General features: G+C 42.4%; 1 protein-coding gene across 1 annotated transcript in view; it reads left to right on the forward strand.

Annotated features, from left to right (window-relative positions):
• Nucleotides 1-19,714, forward strand: part of phip (PHIP subunit of CUL4-Ring ligase complex) — a 291,703-nt gene that overhangs the window by 232,136 nt on the left and 39,853 nt on the right. Inside the window, exons 26-32 of the mRNA XM_085997697.1 lie at nucleotides 1,019-1,143; nucleotides 1,841-1,923; nucleotides 8,967-9,078; nucleotides 9,694-9,755; nucleotides 13,993-14,148; nucleotides 16,671-16,791; nucleotides 18,207-18,332. Of these exons, the coding sequence (XP_085853823.1) occupies nucleotides 1,019-1,143; nucleotides 1,841-1,923; nucleotides 8,967-9,078; nucleotides 9,694-9,755; nucleotides 13,993-14,148; nucleotides 16,671-16,791; nucleotides 18,207-18,332 (785 nt within the window). The remainder of the gene's footprint in view (nucleotides 1-1,018; nucleotides 1,144-1,840; nucleotides 1,924-8,966; nucleotides 9,079-9,693; nucleotides 9,756-13,992; nucleotides 14,149-16,670; nucleotides 16,792-18,206; nucleotides 18,333-19,714) is intronic.

Consider the following 19,714-nt stretch of genomic DNA (forward strand, 5'->3'; position numbering starts at 1 on the left):
TTGGCTTCCCCATAACTGAAGAGGGTACTTTCAGTATAAAACAGTCTTAGTCTTATTCTATTGCATTTCCAACCCATTCCTCCCTGCTGGCTGTTTTTCTGACTTGTGAGGAATGTATAGGACAGATCAAGGAACATCATAAGGCTCAGGGAAACCCACGTCTCATTGTATTTATCAATATTTGTGAGACATTGAACCTAGTGGCTCATGTGGCATTGAGGTAGCTGGAAACTATGAGAATACATGGCAGAATCCTGGATTTTATCCAGGATGTCTAAGGGTAGACGGGAGACTCAATGAACCAATCTCTCTCTCTTTAAGGAGTGGGCTAATGTCCATTGTCATCTATCCTAATCATTGTTTTCATCAATAATATTGTTTGATGACATTGTAAGGGATGGCCTGGAATTGTCTGCTCTGGGTATTTCTTAAAGAATTGTAATGCTCATTTTTGCAGGTATTGCATGTTGTTGGTGGACTCGGCTGCAGATTGAAGAGTAAAATTAGCAGAGACCAACCCCCCCCTCCACCCCACCCCCCCTGCCACTGGTAGGGTCTTATACACAACTAGCGATAAGGGGAAGGGTTAGAGATAGAATGTGCTTGCCATATCAGGCAAACAGACCCTCTACCTTTTTGGATTTCTCATTGGGCTTGGTTTGCAGACTCCTAAACATGGTAATGGACCATTGTCCGTGCCAGACACCAAGGTGACTAAAAGAAAAACACTGTGTTACTGAGCATTTTCCTTTTGCTTGAAAGCACTTAGAGGACGCAATAAAAAAAAACAGAAATCTGCCACTGGGTTGCTCTTTAAATAATTAAATGGAAAGTCCTAAAAGGCTTATTTTTCTGTAACGGATGGAGGAAAGATTTTATTAAAAGTGCACCCCCAATGCTATCTGTGTAAATCTACTATTGCAGTGTTCATGCTAAAATTATCTGTACTCATCCAAGATGTAGACACCGCCACAGTCATGAAAGGTACAACATGGAATATATTTTGTACTTCTATCAGGAGCAAGAGCTGGTGAAAATAGTTGGGATCAAATACGAAGTGGGACCTCCAACTCTATGCTGTCTCAAACTGGCTTTCATCGACCCAGACACGGGCAAACTGACAGGAGGCTCATTTTCTATGAAGTAAGAGCCGTCTGTTTTTTGTAGAAAGTAAAAATTAGACTTCAATAAATGGATGCTTCCATGCCACTTGGCTAGATTTATGCTTTCGATACACTTATGACCTGACGATGATTTGGCAAAATATGCTTTTAGTTTTGTGTGCTTAAAAGTCATACTGGCAAGATGTAAATTTAATATATTAAAACATGTTCTCTGTTTCTAGTAATTGCTGTTAAAGTAAATTGAAAATAAATTTTAATTCATTGTTATTTTCACATTTGTATAAACAGACCACACAATGGGGTAGACCTTGATGTGAATTCAATGGAAATATAACATGGGGAGAGATATAACAGGGGCTGCGGACTCGCTATCACCCGTTTTACAGTATTGCACAGTCAAGATATTTACCCCAATGTGCCCCAGTGGTGTACCTAGTTCACTGCACTCACGATGAAGTCAATCATTACTCACTTGTGATTAACCTATGATTAGATTATTTCTACTTGTGCGTTCTCTATCTGATTTCTAAATGCCTCATCATATGTAGGTATTGGACAAAATGTTTAAAAATCTACCAATTCTATATGTTTTCACATAGCATTGGCCCTATCCATCTGTATTCCTGTTTTTAAAAAGTGCTTGAATGTTCTCTCTATTGTCTGTAAAGAATGTAGATTGATTTTTTTTTAAGTATTTGTTTTTATCTTGACTGTAGGTACCATGATATGCCAGATGTTATTGATTTTCTAGTGCTGCGACAGCAGTTTGATGACACAAAAACTCGACGATGGAAGATTGGTACGTAAAGGCGAATCAAATGGATATACTTCGTTTTTGAGTATTCTGGTTGACATTGGTCATAGATTCCAAGGCTCGTTACTTCTATAGTGACTATAGTAGCAGGAAAGTAGTAGATGTCACCTCTGGTTAATCGTAGCTATCTTGCAGAATTGTGATTAACTTTTGTAATATTGAGGAAAGTAACTTTATAACCAAAATGTTTGTACTATATGGCAGATTAAAAAAAAAACAAGAATAAATCGTAGCAAGTGATTTAAACATGAACATGGCGTGTTGATAATGCACCATGAGCACTGCGCCCCCTGCCTGTGCACAACTGGTTTGACCTTGCCCCATAAAATGAGGGCAGCTCAATTGTATGTTTTAGTGGTTTCCAGCTGCTTGTCTCATTGAGCTGCCAGGGCAACAACAGCTATTAGTGCTCCTGGTTGCCCATTCTGCACCGTGTACTTTCCTCACAGGGAGTAGGGTCACTGGGCAAGGGGGCATTGATGCCGAGGGGCACAAAGCAGAAGTAACTAATGGAGGAGCAGGCTTCATGAATATCCCCATGCTCAATGATGGTGGAGCCCAGCATGCAAGTGCAAAAGACAAGGCTGAAGCGTTTGCAGCCAGAAGTACTGAGTGGATGATCCATATCCTCCTGAGGTCCCCACCATCAAAGAAGCCAGTCTTCAGCCAATTCAATTCACTTCACTTCACGTGGTATCAAGCAACAGCTGAGCGCACGGGATACAGCAAAGGCTATGGACCCCGACAACACCCCGGCTGTCATGCTGAAGACTTGTGCTCCAGAATTAGCCATGCCTCTAGCCAAGCTGTTGCAGTACAGCTACAACACTGGCATCTATCCGACAATGTGGAAAACTGCCCAGGTATGTCCTGTGCACAAAAAGCAGGACAAATCCAATCCAGCCAATTACTGCCCCATCAGTCTACTCTCAATCATCAGGAAAGTGATGGAAGGTGTCGTCGACAGTGCTATCAAGCGGCACTTACCAATAACCTGCTCACCAATGCTCAGTTTGGGTTCTGCCAGGACTCAGACTAGGGTCCTCAATTTAAATAAAGGAAACTACGATGGTCTGAGGAGCGAGTTGGGTAGGATTGATTGGGGAATGGCAATCAAAGGGTTGACGGTGGATAGGCAATGGCAAACATTCAAAGACCGAATGGATAAGCTACAGAATTTGTTCATCCCAGTTTGGCATAAAAATAAAACAAAAAGGTGACTCAACCGTGGCTAACAAGGGAAATTAGGGATAGCATAAGATCCAAGGAGAGGACATACAGGGAGGAGGTCCAGCATCTCATGAAGTGGTGCGCCGACAACAACCTGGCCCTTAACACCAAGAAAACAAAGGAAATAATCGTGGACTTCAGGAAGTCCAAAGGCGGAAGTCACACCCCCATCCACATCAATGGGGCGGAGGTGGAAAGGGTGGCCAGCTTTAAGTTCCTCGGAGTCCACATCACGGAAGACCTCTCCTGGTCCCTCAACACCTCCTCTCTGGTGAAGAAGGCCCAGCAGCGCCTATATTTCTTGAGGAGGCTGAAGGGATGTAATCTGTCACCCCTGATCCTCTCTAACTTCTACCGCTGCACTATAGAGAGCATCCTGACAAACTGTATCACGGTATGGTACGGCAGCTGTAGCTCCAATGACCGGAAAGCCCTGCAGCGGGTAGTCAAAACTGCCCAACGCATTACCGGCACCCGGCTACCGACCATAGAACATATATATCAGAAACGCTGCCTACGGAGGACACGGTCCATCATCAAAGACCCTACCCACCCCAGCCACAGTCTGTTCGCCCTCCTACCATCTGGAAGACGCTACAGATGCATTCGCACCCGTACGACCAGATTTAGGAACAGCTTCTTTCCCAGGGCTGTCATCCTACTGAACTCCACAAATAAACACTAAAGCCTGCACATCTGCCGATGCACTTTATTATGGTCATATTTATGCTAATATATATGTACAAATGTATGTTGAAATGTTTAAGTGTTCTAATCCAAATTGTACACTCTCGGGAGCCGCAAGCCTACATTTCATTGTACTGCACTTGTGCACTAACAATGACAATAAAAGTTGATTTGATTTGATTTGATATAAATTGGCCAGAAAAAGCAATAATCCTGAGGATTGGGAACAGTTTAGGATTCAACAAAGGAGGACAAAGGGATTAATTAAGAAAGAGAAAATAGAATATGAGAGTAAGCTTGCACGGAACATAAAAATTGACTGCAAAAGCTTTTATAGATATGTGAAGAGAAAAAGATTGGTGAAGTCAAGCGTAGGTCCCTTGCAGTCAGAATCAGGGGAATTTATAATGGGGAACAAAGAAATGGCAGACCAACTAAATACATATTTTGGTTCTGTCTTCACAAAGGAGGACACAAATAACCTCCCAGAGATGCCGGGGAACATAGGGTCTGATGAAAGGGTGGAACTGAAAGAAATCAGTATTTGTAGGGAAATGGTGTTAGGAAAATTGATGGGACTGAAGGCCGATAAATCCCCAGGGCCTGATAATCTACATCCCAGGGTACTTAAGGAAGTGGCCCTAGAAATAGTAGATGCATTGCTGGTCATCTTTCAGAACTCGATAGACTCTGGAACAGTACCCATGGATTGGAGGGTAGCTAATGTTACCCCACTATTCAAAAAAGGTGCTGGAGAAAAAGCGGGGAATTATAGACCGGTAAGCCTGACATCGATAGTGGGGAAAATGCTAGAGTCCATTATAAAAGATGTAATAGCAGAGCACTTGGAAAGCAGTGACAGGATCGGACAAAGTCAACATGGATTTACAAAAGGTAAATCATGCTTGACTAATCTACTGGGATTTTTTGAGGATGTAACTAGTAAAATAGATAAGGGAGAACCAGTGGATGTGGTGTATTTGGACTTTCAGAAGGCTTTCGATAAGGTCCCACATAAGAGATTAGCGTGCAAAATTAAGGCACATGGGATTGGGGGCAAGGTATTGACTTGGATAGAGAACTGGTTGGCGGACAGAAAGCAAAGAGTTGGAATAAACAGGTCGTTTTCCGAGTGGCAGGCAGTGACTAGTGGGGTACCGCAAGGATCGGTCCTAGGACCCCAGCTGTTCACAATATATATTAATGATCTGGACGAGGGAATTGGATGTCATATCTCCAAATTTGCAGACGACACAAAGCTGGGTGGGAGGGTATGCTGTGAGGAGGATGTCGTGAAACTCCAGTACGATTTGGACAGGTTGGGTGATTGGGCAGAAACATGGCAAATGCACTATAATGTGGATAAATGTGAGGTTATCCACTTTGGTGGCAAAAACAGGAAGGCAGATTATTATTTGAATGGCAATAGATTGGGAGAAGGGGAAGTGCAAAGAGACCTGGGTATTCTTGTGCACCAGTCGCTGAAGGTAAGCATGCAGGTGCAGCAGGCGGTTAAGAAGGCAAATGGTATGTTGGCCTTTGTAGCAAGAGGGTTCGAGTACAGGAACAAGGATGTCTTGCTGCAGTTGTACAGGGCCTTGGTGAGACCGCACCTTGAGTATTGTGTGCAGTTTTGGTCGCCTTACCTGAGGAAGGACGTTCTTGCCATGGAAGGAGTGCAGCGAAGATTCACCAGGCTGATACCTGGGATGGCAGGAATGACGTATGAGGAGAGATTGTGCCGATTGGGTTTATACTCACTGGAGTTTAGAAGATTGAGAGGGGATCTCATCGAAACCTATAAAATTCTGTCAGGCCTGGACAGACTAGATGCAGGAAGGATGTTTCTGATTGCCGGGGAGTCCAGAACCAGGGGTCATAGTCTAAGGATAAGGGGTAAGCCATTTAGGACTGAAATGAGGAGGAATTTCTTCACCCAGAGAGTGGTGAACCTGTGGAATTCTCTGCCACAGAGGGTGGTGGAGGCCAGTTCATTAAATATATTCAAGACGGAGTTGGATATATTTCTTAAGGCTAAAGGGATCAAGGGATATGGGGAAAAGGCAGGGACAGGGTACTGAATTTGGATGATCAGCCATGATCTCATTGAATGGCGGAGCAGGCTCGAAGGGCCGAATGGCCTACTGCTCCTATCTTCTATGTTTCTATGTCTGAATTTTGTTTTAATCATTGCAGTCTCCCCAAATGGACCTTCAGTTGCTCCAGTCAATTATGTGGTGGGCGACATATTTAAATTGCCCTCGGGCCGTAAGGAACCTAGTGTACAAGTTGTGCATTGGATTTCAGCCCTTTGTGCTTGTTGGCTACACTGGGGTGTACTGAGCACCTTGGGTGCATAGTAAGCTTCTAATTTTAATGCCCAATTTTGCAGATTGAGGGCTGCCTACCATCATCTTGTCCCCTATTTTATCCACTGGTAAAAGTGACTTTGAAAATTCACGTTGACTGTATTCATTCCAAATTTCCCACTGAATATTACTATGTATGGAATGATGTTAGGAATGTGATGGGCGGTGCACTTGCATTGTTAGTACTTTGTACATTATATGATATAATACTCTCATTATAAAACACTGTATTCTTTGACTCACTACGAGTAATGCAATTGGATATTCACCATTCCTGCAATTAATTTTTTTTTAAATAAAATGTTTGCACTGGGACAGCCACAGTTGGACATAAAATTGTTATTGAAATTTAAATAGTTCATTATAGAGCCAGTAAGACCAGCCAAATTTTGTAAGACTTAACAAGTGATTCTACTGTATCAGAAATAGGGGATCTTGCAGGGGATTACAAAAACATTCTTTAGTTGGCACACTAGTTTATTTAAATGTAATGGGCGAGAAATTCGTGGCTTTAGCACCGCTCTGTAGCGCCATTAAATGGGGCTAAGATGCCAGCTGCCGCTCTTTCGTCCCGCAGCAGCCGCCGTTTTGGTCCCTAGCTTTGTGCTGCCGGTAACTGGCAGCGCCATCGCCAACAAACTGGCAGCGTGTGATGTAAATTGGCGTGCAACGCTGACTTTACGTCACAAGCGCAAACTTCAACCCTAGCGCTGAATTCAGTGCTGGGTCATAAGCACGTCAGGTTAACCTGGCATGCAAGCAGGCTGACAGTGGCAATGGCTGCAGCTCTTAAAGGGCCACTCACATCATCCAGGTAAGTTTGGATTTAAGGTTTTGGACAGTTTTTAAATTTTTTTATTGAAGTGGTAGCTTGCTGCAATAGATGTGAAAAGTTTTTTTAAGTGTGTAGGGTGTACTGCTGGATGCTTGCAAGGGCTCAGATGGTAAATGAAGGTCTTTGAGAAGACAGAACATGCTGTGAATATTCAGCAGGTCATGCAACATCCTCCGAGAGAAAAACAGAGTTCACGTCTCGGGTCGAGATGCTGCCTGACCAGCTGAGTATTTCCAGCATTTTATGCTGTCATTTCACATTTGCAGCATCCGCTTGCAGAGGGAAGAGGAAGAAACAGAAGAGGAGGAATCAGACAGAAGGATGCATCCCAGACAGCCCCTTTGTGGCTGGGATAGCCAGACTGGAATCATCCGTCTGCGGTCCCAATGACCACAACCCCAATTCCCCTTTCAATATTAGTCCCATACCTTACCTTCCAGCTGTTACTGATCATCACAACGTCCTCTTGACCATGAAACTGAAAAAAAGCCACCACAAACTTTCCAATCCACCTATATACGTCTATCCATCCAATGTGACATCAAGAAATCAACTCATCACCTGTATGCATTCTCTTAGTGACTGTCTTGTGTGTGCCTTTGCCTATCCTACTGATGTCACGCAGTGCTACCCCAGTGGCTGCGGCATGGCTGGTGGAAGGCTGCTGACTTTCAGTGGGGGACACTGCAAATGTTCTTGCTGGTTGACCTTGATGAGCTGGTGGCTGGGAGTGTGAAATCAATCATCTTCTTGTATTTCTTCACTCTCCTCTCCCTCTTCTTGGTCACCCACTGGCTGGGCAGGCTGCATTTCTTGGGTGTGAAATAAGGAAGGCACAAGGGTGGAGTTGTGGTGATGGGAGGGCAGGAAAGCATGAGGTGCATGCCAGAAGGAGGATAACATATGAGGATACCAGCATCTTGTATCCTTTCAGCCCCGCCTCTGGCCAAGGGCTCAGCCATGCTCTTGCCAAGAATGGCCTGCACCGCCTCCTCCAAGGAGGTGAGGCTAGGAATGGGAGATGTGCCTCATGATTGGTGCAGATTGTTGGTAGGTGAGTGATTAGGGGTCGTGCATTGAGCAATGTGTGAGGCTACTGGTGCAGTTGGTAGGAGACAGCTTTTGAAGATACATTCACTGACCTTGACCAGTGGTCTGAGGTCATGCAGGTTCTTTGGGCACTGGAGTCAGGTGGTGGTGGCGACACTGCTGGCAGTGACAATCTTGGTGATGTGGTTCCACATCATTCTTTCTGGAGGGCCTCCTGACCGCTGTGGGTAGAGGACCTCTCTTGCAGTGTTGACCCCCTGCACAAAGCTGGAGTGCTGCATGTGAGACCCTGGGTGCCCCTTCCCTGGTTTGCTGCACCATTTGTGTTAGTGAGGCATTTTTCTCATTTTTTTGAGGTTAGGCAGGGAATTCTGTTTTAAGAGCTGAACATTCACGTTTGGGACTTTTTAATGTTAATTTTTTTTTTTAAGGCAGGAAGGGCTGAAAACTGCATTGTTTCACTTCATTTTAATTTTTATTGCTTCAGTGTGCATGGCCCCTTTAATTCTCAGGCCTCTTCATTGGCCACAATTCCTTGCAAACTCCACAGCCTCGCTTCCAGAGGCTGTGCGAGACTCGAACGCCGCACCTGCACACAAACTTTGGGTCAAACGCCACCAGGACGGTGTTGCACATCAGGTAAGCGCTGCGCCAACAATCTCCATCCCCCCCAGGTGAATTTTGCTCCATTAGCATTGCGGCCATTTTCAGCGGCCATTAACTCCACTTAATGGCTAACACGAATCTCTCCCCCAATCTATTTAAGATTGCATTGTAATTATTTTGGCACAGTTGACATGCAGAGGCTTTTCATTCTCAGATGAATACCGGTCTCCCTTTTTCCTACTACACTTTAGGTGATCGATTTCGGTCAGTGATTGATGATGCGTGGTGGTTTGGGACAATTGAAAGCCAGGAGCCCCTACAGCCAGACTATCCTGATAGTCTATTCCAGTGCTACAATGTCTGGTAGGATAACCACTGAAATATACTGTAAAATTGAACATAAATTGATTTTGACTTAAATTAAGTAGTATAGTCATAAAGTTATATAAAGTTGAGGGAGGCCATTTGGCCCATCTACTTCTCTTCCATAGAAACTTACAGTCCCTCCATCACAGCATCTAACTGCCTCTTGAATGATTCCAAAGCTTTTGCTTCCACTACCCTACCCAGAAGGACATTCCAAGAATTCATTCACCACTGGTTCGCAAATAACAAGGGGCATAAGTTTGGGGGGTACAGGGCACAATTTCAAAATTTGCAGATGACACGAAACTTGGAAGTGTAGTAAACTGTGAGGAAGATAGTAATAGACTTCAAGAGGACATAGACTTGATTTGGTGCTTAAGGGTGCCTTCTCATGCCGGCACATTTGACATCAAAAAATTCACACTGGGGAATAGTAGACATGAGCCCACATCCCAACGTGGCACATTAGAGCTTACAGTGTACTACCTAAAAACTGTATATTTTGGTTCAAAAAAAAATTCAAATATAATTGAAATCCAATCTGATTCAGGGTTTGATCTGTGAATATTATTATAGGCTTTAGAGGCTTATGTTCTGCCTTTCTACTTCCAGCTGGGATAATGGAGACACTGAGAAGATGAGCCCTTGGGATATGGAAGTGATACCAACTGATGGTATGTACAGAGAAAACTCAAAAGCATCCAAGTATACTTTTGCTTTAATTACAGCTTCTAGTCTGTCAAACATTAGATATCAGATGTGCACATAATAGAGATGACTGGTAAATAGAATTTGTTTGTGGCCAGATGTTAATGAAATAGTCATACAAGTTTTAAATCTTTTTTGTGTTATTTGTGTGTATTCTTTGTCCTCTTTCATGAGGTGCTGTTTTTGTGCCTGGGCAACCATTTTGTTTTCAGAGCTACAAAATGTATAGTGACAGGTGCTTCATGCTAAATGAATCATATAAAGAACCACTGCCCATAACCATACATATTGTACAATCTTGTGTACAAGTCATACTTTTTGTACCTTGTGGGTTTTTTATATGCAGAGTACCTGACTGCTTTTACTAAAATGGCAATTATAGAAACAGTTATTCATGGTTATACATTGGCTTTTATGATTTTAAATGTTTTCCAATTATTGTGAAAATGATTTTCTGTAACTAATCCTGAGTATTATAAAATAGAATTTGAAAAACATGAGGAATAACACCTCTTAATTTATTTCTATATGAAAGGTAGTGGTCTTTTTATTATGATATGAAAATGTTATTGCAATCTTCAGAAGATTGATGACTAAGGAAGTGAAAGTGAATTGCTACTCCTGGGTAAAAAATAGCTGGTGTAACAGAAATTGTTGTATAACATGTTCTGAATATCTGATCATCAGCTGTCAGAATGTGAAGTGTAGACAGTGAATATTACAGGGTAGTTTAGCGATTAAAACCTGATCATCCCAATCATAAAGTTACTGTTTTAGCGCCTTGAGCTTACTGCTGCGGTGAGGGATGGGTTTGAGACAGGTCTTCCAGGCCACTACGTGAGGTGATGGGAAGAACTCGCCCTGTGTTGCGATGTTCTCTCTAAGCTGAGTGGTTGCACAGCAATCGGGAAGGTGCCGTGCAGGCCATTCACAAGCTGTTCGGGAAGGTGCCGTGCAGGCCACTCACAAGCTGTTCGGGAAGGTGCCGTGCAGGCCACTCACAAGCTGTTCAGGAAGGTGCCGTGCAGGCCACTCACAAGCTGTTCGGGAAGGTGCCGTGCAGGCCACTCACAAGCTGTTCAGGAAGGTGCCGTGCAGGCCACTCACAAGCTGTTCGGGAAGGTGCTGTGCAGGCCACTCACAAGCTGTTCGGGAAGGTGCAGTGCAGGCCACTCACAAGTTGTTCCCTTTAAGATGCCGTGCGTGCGCACAGCAAATTTAAAGGTACCACGCACCAAAAAAAAATTTAGAGGGAACATTCCTGTGTTGTCTTCAAATTGCCTTCTGTAGATTGATCATGGAGTAGGCTTTGTAAAACTACTGCTCAGAAAGTATGTGTTCTTGTGAGGTCACCTTTAACAGCTTTCAAAAATGGAAATGGGGGTGATTTTGCCAATGGGGGCGCGTTAGAGGCGGGACTGCTGCTTGTCGGGCTTCAGTCCCGCCTCCATCGACTTGTGGCCAACCCACGCTATTTTCCCTTGATTGACCTTGTTAAGCCCGCCCAGCGGGCTTAGCAGGCCAATTAAGGGAAAGCCAGTTACTGAGAACGTCAGCGTATGGCGTTTCATCGTTTGACAACTCTCTGAAGCAGTCAAACCCTGACATTCTATGTTGTTTGATGAGTCCTTGTATTCAAGACTCCTCAAACCTCTTTCTTTAGCAGAAATTAGATGGTTGTTGCATCGGAGAATGCAGCAGCCATCTGTCATCTCTGCCGGTGAGATGCCAGACTCTCTGCATCCTCAACTGTTGAAGCCTGCAGGAAGAAACAAAGGTAAGTAAACTTTTTCTAACACTTTTCACTCACCTCACATACTTACCTCTCCACACTTGCACTCATCACCCACCTCCACAGCACACTTTTGCACCCCTCCGACCCCCGCAGACCCACTGCTCGCCTCAGTGACCCTGGCAGGGTTTCCCGAATTTGGGAAGCCTGCGCCTCTGGTGGCAAAATGGGGTTAATCCTTTTAACTTAACAGGCAGTTAAGTGGCTGTAATCCCCTTCCCGCCTCCAGGAGACGGGACCCGGCGTGGGTCGGCTACCCACCTCCTGGGAAGATGGCACGGAGGCGGGTTGGGGGCGGGATGGGCAGCCGCCCCCAGATTCTGCCATTTTCCAGGCAGTACCGCCTCCAACCCCGCCTCCCCAGGCCTGGCAAGATCGCGCCCTGTGTTACAAAGCAAGATTTCAAGACACATCAAGTAGTTTTGAAGGCAGGCACAGTAGCCTTTACATATTATTTTTTAATGTATTTTATAATGTGTGTTTTGGTGGATTGTGAGGCAAGATTTGAAGAGGGGGGAACAAAGATGTACATGAAGAGGATTGCAGTAAAACTGCTACAGTGGTTAAGCTGTAGTTGTTTTTTGTGGGGAGTGATTGATGTTGGCTTTTGGTGAAGTTTGCTGCTGTGCTGATGTGACTTGTGAATCACCAGCATGACTGTTTCAATTCTGCTCCTCAGCAATCTATTCAACTGAGCAGGTCACATATCAGCCCCCTCCCCCTACCAGAAGAATAATTCAGTTGGCAGTCGAACAGCAACATAAATTTGGCAATAATATTTTACTGATAAGTTTTGAACATTAAAGGGATCCATTAGTTGTCAGAATGTAATAAATAATTCCGTTTGAATGTTAACTTGGTCGCCTGTTTTAATGTCTAGCATGTTATAAAATAAGGTACATATATGTATCTGTTTGTTATTTTACATATGGTATGGCCCTCTGTCAATGGACCAGATTTTCCGATCGGAGGCTTCCTGCGTGGGGATGCCTCCGATTTGGAAAAATCTACGCACTTACTTGCTGGCTCCGTAGGTCCCGAGACTTCCGATCCTGGGCTTCTACTGGTGTGCGCGCGCGCAGAGGCCCAGGTATTCCAGGGCGCAGGCGGTTCGCAAGCGTCCCTGGGATCACGTGGGCCATGGGGAACCAATCAAAGAAGGGAATCTCCCTTCACCCTTTTGACAGGTCTCTACGCACAGATCTGTCGAAAGTATGAATGGGGATCACTCAAAAAACACACAAACATTAAAAAAAAAATTAAATCACCTATTTAAAATTAGTTAAAATTACATTAAATTAAATATTTTAAACAAAATAATTTTTTGAAAAAAATAATTAAAGTTTTTTATGGGGCTAAAAATAAACTTACCTTTTTAAAAGTATTTTTTAAATTATAAATGAGTGGGGGAAAAAATCATTTTTATTTTTTTAAACTCTTATGCTGGTAAAAGCAGGCCGCACCGTTAACCTCTTGCTGAATTTCGTGGGAGGTGTTGTGGCACCGTGTCCAGGCGCTAGGGGCTTTGCGCCCCGTTAGCCGGGGGCGCTAACTGGATGTGCAAAGCAACCCAGTTTTTCCCCCATGGTCTCTCACTTGTCTGTTGTCTTCATGCTGCTACTTCTCTGTCCTCTTCTGCTGCTCTCTCTTTGTCTCTTGCTTCTCTCTCCTTAAATTTCTTCTTGCTTTTATCTGTCCTCTTCTGCTGCTCTCTCTGCCTTTTCCTTTCTTTCTAGGTGGAAAATGAGATAATGATGGCTGCAGCCGGCATTTTTGGCAGGAGTTGTGGGGAAAATGTGGCTCTCAGTGACTCTCATCCCATTCCCCCTTTACTTGTGCTTCCACAACCCCTCGCTCCCATTGTGTCCCTTACTGCTTTGCCTTCCCACTGTGTTAACCCACAGGTTAACACAGCCATAAAAAGTGCATGCAAATCATTGGGGTTCATTTCTAAAGGAATAGCTTTCAAAAATAGACAAGTTATGTTAAAATTATATAGAGCCTTCATTAGACCACACTTGAGTATTGTGCACAGTTCGAGTCTCCATATTACAAGAAGAATATAGATGCACTGGTGAAAGTGCAAAGAAGATTTACTCGGATGATATCAGAACTGTGAGGGTACAAATATCTGGAAAGATTGAACAGGCTTGGGGCTTTTTTCTCTAGAAAAGAGAAGATTGAGAGGTGACCTGATAGAAGTCTTTAAAACTATGAACGGGCTTCATTTTTTTCCCCTTCACTCACACTCGCGTGCACACACACACGTAACCATTCTGTTTCTTAAAAAAAAAACTTGTTATAAACTTTTATCTGAATCTGATTTGGTTAGTTGTGACACTCAGTAAAAAAAAAAGAGAATGTCAGAAATGTATTTTTCCTTTGGATTAACTGTGCTTATTGTATTTCAGCTGTTTTCCCCACTGAGCCTGGCTCAAGTGTTCCCTTGACTGCTGCTGAGCATAAGATACAGCTGTACAAATCTCAGGAAGGAGAATGGGGTTGCAGGAAGAGAGATGCAGAATGTGAAAGAATTCATGGCGGGATCAATCAGCTCATAACTCTTGGTATGGTCTTATCCACTAAAACCTGAAGTTACTAAATTAAAATGAAACCTGCAATTGGAATGTGAAGCTTTGACTCAACTCTTACATGTCCTTTTAAGTTAATTTCACTTTCTCTATCATCTTAACCTCCCCCGCCACCTCCCCCCCCCCCCCCCCCCCCACCCAGTCAGTGCATTTTTGGTGTCTCCATGCTACTAGCTAGATCCTGCGCAAGAAATCAAACAGTCGTCTTGTTTCCAGGGCTGCTGCCAGTGCCTCTGTAACTAATTAGGAAGCCTGTGACATTGACTCGAGGTGGTTAAGCCCTCCAGTTCTTTTCAGTTAGCATCTGAAAGCAAAGATATGTTAAGATTTCTGGTTCAACTCTGATGAAGAACTGCACCCGAAAAAATAAGCTGTCTGTTTTTTTCAGAAGATGATTGACCTGTACATTTCCAGAATTTTTTGTTTTTATTTAAGTGAATTGTTATGCATACACAGGCCTTGATCTTACTGTTAATAACCACTTTGGCAAAAAAGCTGACTAAAAAAGATATATTTCTATAGTTTACCATATATACTAGGTAACTTCCAAAAGTCCTTGTACTATATTTCTTCATGCTGACCTCCTATTGGCCTTTCTAATGTATCTTTTTGTTTCCTTTCTATACCTGTAATAATTCAGTGTTTTTTCTGTTCCTCATATACCTCTTTTTTCAATATCATTTTCGCTTTAACCTCCCTAATTATCCATGGAACCCCTACCTTTGGCATCCCCTCATTACTCCTAATTGGAATGCATTTCATCTGTACCACGTCCATTTTAACTTTAAATATCTCTGTTGCTGATCCACTCTTTGATCTACCATTTTTCCAAATGGTTAATCTGGTCTAGGTCCATTTGAAATTTGATAATTTCCAGTCCAACTGTTTTATCTCTGACTCCTCTTTTGGCATCTATTTGCAGTGTGAACCTAATTAAATTATGATCACTATTACCCAAATAATCTACTACCTTAAATCTGTGTCCTCTGGTTACTGGCCCTCCTGCTAGTATCAAAATCCTTCATAATTTTGAACACCTCTATTAAATCTCCCCTTAACCTTCTCTACTTAAGGAGAACAATCCCACCTCTCCAGTCTCTTCACATAACTGAAGTCCTGCATCCATGGTATAATTCTAGTAAATCTCCGCTGCACCCTCTCCAAGGCCTTGATATTCTTCCTTGAAGTCGAGGTAGGGTTGACTTCTGTACCTCTCCACAGCACTATCCCCATAGGGCAGCATTATAGTACATCTGCAAGGAGGTGCAACAAACTTTCAGACCACAGCAGACTATTATAGTCCCTGCGTGTGTCAGATCCTCTGCTGCAAAAAAAGTCACAGCCGATGGTAAACCTTGGCTTCTGCTTCTATGTTGACTCGGGTTCTAAGAAGGCAGATCTCTATATTTTTTCCAGTAGGTGTGCCAGGACCTACAGAAATGATTGGTGACTTATTAGCAGGTTCAACCAATCATCCGAGCATACTTTCTTTCATGCAAAGTACCATGCAAAGTATGACATCCTATTATTGGGGTGCATCTGAAGAACCGACCAGCATAAATGTTAGTTAGGCATTTATATCTCATAGTGATGCTGCTGGGGGCCTGTTTCCACAACAGCAGAATGTCTGCAAAGCAAAGCCAATTTCACCTCTCAAGCGGGAGGGCACAGGCCATCTTTTGGGCAGCCTGACCAGCCAGGCATCTGTCCCTAGTTCCTTCTTTTCCTCCATAAAAACTTGAGTGCCAGCAGTTTAAAAAATGAACGAGAAGTGCCCAGGAAAAAGCCTAAACACACTTGCTTTTAAATTCTTTGGGCCTTCTAAAGGCCCTTCTGCCTGAAGGTCAGCCCTGAGGCTGGTCTCCAGCACGTCTGTAAGCTGGGAAATGGAGCGGTGCCCCTCTCCACCTCCTTTTGAATAACCTAATGAAGCTCCCATTTGCTTCAAACAGAGCATCAAATGTCCACCCTAGGTCCAACTGCTTAATGGAGTGGGGCTTAGATTGGGTGGCAATCCAGCCAAACCAGTTTTCACCAGATTTCCATGTTAATTGCCCTGTCTATGCCTGAAATCTGGGCATAGTGAACCCTAAAATCCACCCTTCTGATTTGCTATGAGCAACTCGTATATTTTAAAAGTATCACAAATATTTATTTTCTATATACACTATACCTTAAGGATTAAAAAACGTTCTTTAGAGCACCACTTCTTTAGATGAGGTGAGTGAAATAATATAAGAAATCACACATGCATTTAATTCATTTCACTCAAACATTACAGTAATATGATCTGAATGAATGAAGTGCCTTCCGTGAGGAGGTTCATTATGTTAACTTCATTTGGCATTGAAAACATTTTTAATTTCATGTTTGTTAATATTCTGTTCTGTTTCAATAAATTGAACGGAGGCAGAGTTTTCAATATGTATGATTTAACGGTTTTGGTACAGTAACTTTTCATATTGTAAATTGTTCAAACGTTTACGCTCTAATTTCAGATATTGCTGCTCCATTTGTGGCACCTGTAGACCTCCAGGCTTATCCTTTATACTGTACAGTAGTGGCTTATCCCACAGACCTCGACACAATTAAAGAGAGGGTAGAGAATAGGTTTTACAGGTGAGTTTACACTTTGTCTTACATGAGAGCAAGAATAAAGGTGCAGTGGTTGCCAATTCCTGTGGTGATAGAACGTGAGCATTTAACTCAGTGGGGGGATGAGGAATTCAAATGTCACTTTTGACTGAGATTTCGATCTACTTGCTGTCAGACGAAGAACTATATTGTAATAAAAGATTCCTTCTCGGCAGGAAAGAACAACTTGCATCTGGATCCACAGTAGCATACCACCTCGGGCAACACAGCTGGTGCACTAATGCACTAGAACATTGAGTAAAAGGCCAAAAGCTTGCACTCAGTTTCTCACACATTGAGATTATTATCTCAATTTAGAAGAAGGAAGTTGCACTGAGTCATTGTTAAGCTGCTCTTGGAGGGATGAAAGGAGGAGAAAGTTAAAGGGTAAATTTATTTGCCCTGGCTCAGGTCTGTCTCTCCACTCAATTAGGGAAATGATTGACAGATTTAAGGGGGAGAAAATACTTTAAAGCACCTCGACAGCAGATATGAAATGCCCACAGCCTAGCAATTCAGCCCTCTTTACTGAAGGAGGAAAAATTGCAGTGGGAGGAGCGCTAAAAGTGTGTGGGCTACAGTCAATATTACAGAGTGAAAGATAAATTTGCATTTGTCCAAAAAGTTCTCTCAATTTTTATATTTTGTGAATGCTAATGTCACTGCTAATGTCTGTTTTCAGTTGTTCTTCATTAAAAAGGTGCCAGCCCTCAGAAAGAACTCGGTGTCAGCCGTTGCTCAGTGGTAGCACTCTCGCCTCTGAGTGAGAAGGTTGTAGGTTCAAGTCCCACTCCAGATTTGAGCATAAGATCTAGGCGGACACTCCAATCTGCTTCATACTATATTTTAGTAGGTACTGAAGCGATAATGATGCATCTACTGTGAACATTTTCAACAGGGTGAAAATGAAGGATGCAGCAATTTCTACTGTTAGATTTTACAAATCCATGCTCCCGTTGTGAAGTTTTGCATTCCAGTAGTGAATGTTGGGAATTTGGGTGCGGAGATTTGCAAGATTTTCCGTCCACTATTATTTTACAAATAATACAATACAGTGGAAATTTAGACAAAGGCATTTTGTTTATTCTCATCCAGTTGTATTCCCTAAATGAAGGGGCAATATTTAATGAATGATTTCTCAATTAATTATTTGTTGGTCTTTTATCCCTGATCTTAATCCAGTCCTAACTCAGCTTTAATTTTGGTTTGTATTAAATGAAGGATGACATGAATCAAATGCCAATAGAAACTTATTTTTGCTCTCATTTGAGTGATATCATGCTGGGTACAGCACCCCCCCAGCTGGTTTGTAGGATGCATCTCCGCCTACACATTCATTGCTGGTTGTTGTGTAATAATTTAAATTTTATATGGTTAAGCAAAGTTATGCTATTTTTCAGACGCATGTCATCCCTGATGTGGGAGGTACGATATATTGAACACAATGCACGGACTTTCAATGAGCCTGGAAGCCCTATAGTTAAATCTGCCAAATTTGTCATCGATGTCCTCCTGCAGTTTATAAAGTAAGTTTTTTTGTTGTGTGTGTGTCTGTCTAAAGACAAGTATTGCATCTAGTACACATCTGTCACACCTCAAAGTGCGACACTTTGTTACATATACAAAATATGTGTCATGCTTGTACTGATTTGTTCAAATATCATATTCAACAAATGACAGCTGAGCAAACTTAAGGAAAAAAGGCACATGAAGAGAGAAAGGAAGGCAGACACTTTTAGATGATTTATTTTGATCTTGATAGATTGACATCTCTCCAGAGGGAGAATCAGGGAGCTGACATCTAGCGATTAGCTTGTAATTGACATCAGAATGGGCCATACTTAGACCACATTTCCACAGGAAGTATCGAAACAGTGACAGCATAGGCCAGGTTTAAAATAGATCCATCCTGACAGGTAAACATCACAACCACGTTCCAGATCTCAGAGTATCTGTGAGCAATGCCATGAAAGATGTATTGTCGGAGGGTGGGTAGGGTAAACAACCATTTCCATAATAAAACAAAATGATTGAAATTAATTACATTTTAAGTGAAACCTTCATATTTTTTCTTGGCATTTAGGGTTTCATATACCAAATTATAATGAATTGGTATCTTAGAGGTCCTCTCATGGTTAGGTTCCTTTTATAAATTCAAATAGTTTCAAAAATTGCAGTGAACATTACCATCACTTTGTTGATTTGGGTTGGGTTTAGCTTAAAGGGGAAGTGGTGGTTAGTTCATGGGGGAGGGGTTCTGGCTTCATTGAGATACTGATACAGTCATTAACATTGGTCGAAGTTGTCAATAATCTGTGGGTGCTTCAGCAACAATTGTATATGTTAATTTAGTGGAGAAATCTGTACATTTTCTTAATTGGGAATTCCATTGCTTGATTGAGTGTATTCCAGGAAGGATGGCCCCATTGTAGCCAGTTTGTGCTTTGTTCATACTGTAACCTTTCCAAAGAGTATTGGCTTTCAAAATAAGTAAAAGTAGCTGTTTTATTTGGCAGATAAAATTTGTTTTGTGCTTATTAGCACATCTACATAGAAATAATTATATTTCTTTCTGGTTAAAAGCTGCACAACAACCAACACTTACCAGAAGGTTTTGTTCTGACTAAATTGCAGCCCCTGGTGATACAACTCATAATAATAAACTACATTGGCTGTGAAGTACTTTGGGATGTCCTGAGGTCATAAAAATGTGTTATATAAATGCAAGTTGTGGTTCTTGTAAAAGAACTAATAATTCAGACTTTGCTTTCATCTTCACAACAATTTTTATATAATTGCACTGTTGTGCAATTTCACTTCTATGTTGCAATGGTTTTTAAATTCATTCTTGGGATGGGATGGGATGGGATGGCACTGATCAGGCAGTATTTATTGCCCATCCCTAGTT

This window comes from Somniosus microcephalus, chromosome 9 (genome assembly GCF_052327205.1).
Source record: "Somniosus microcephalus isolate GS21.2 chromosome 9, FLI_Smic_1.0, whole genome shotgun sequence".
NCBI classification, from domain to species: Eukaryota; Metazoa; Chordata; class Chondrichthyes; order Squaliformes; family Somniosidae; genus Somniosus; species Somniosus microcephalus.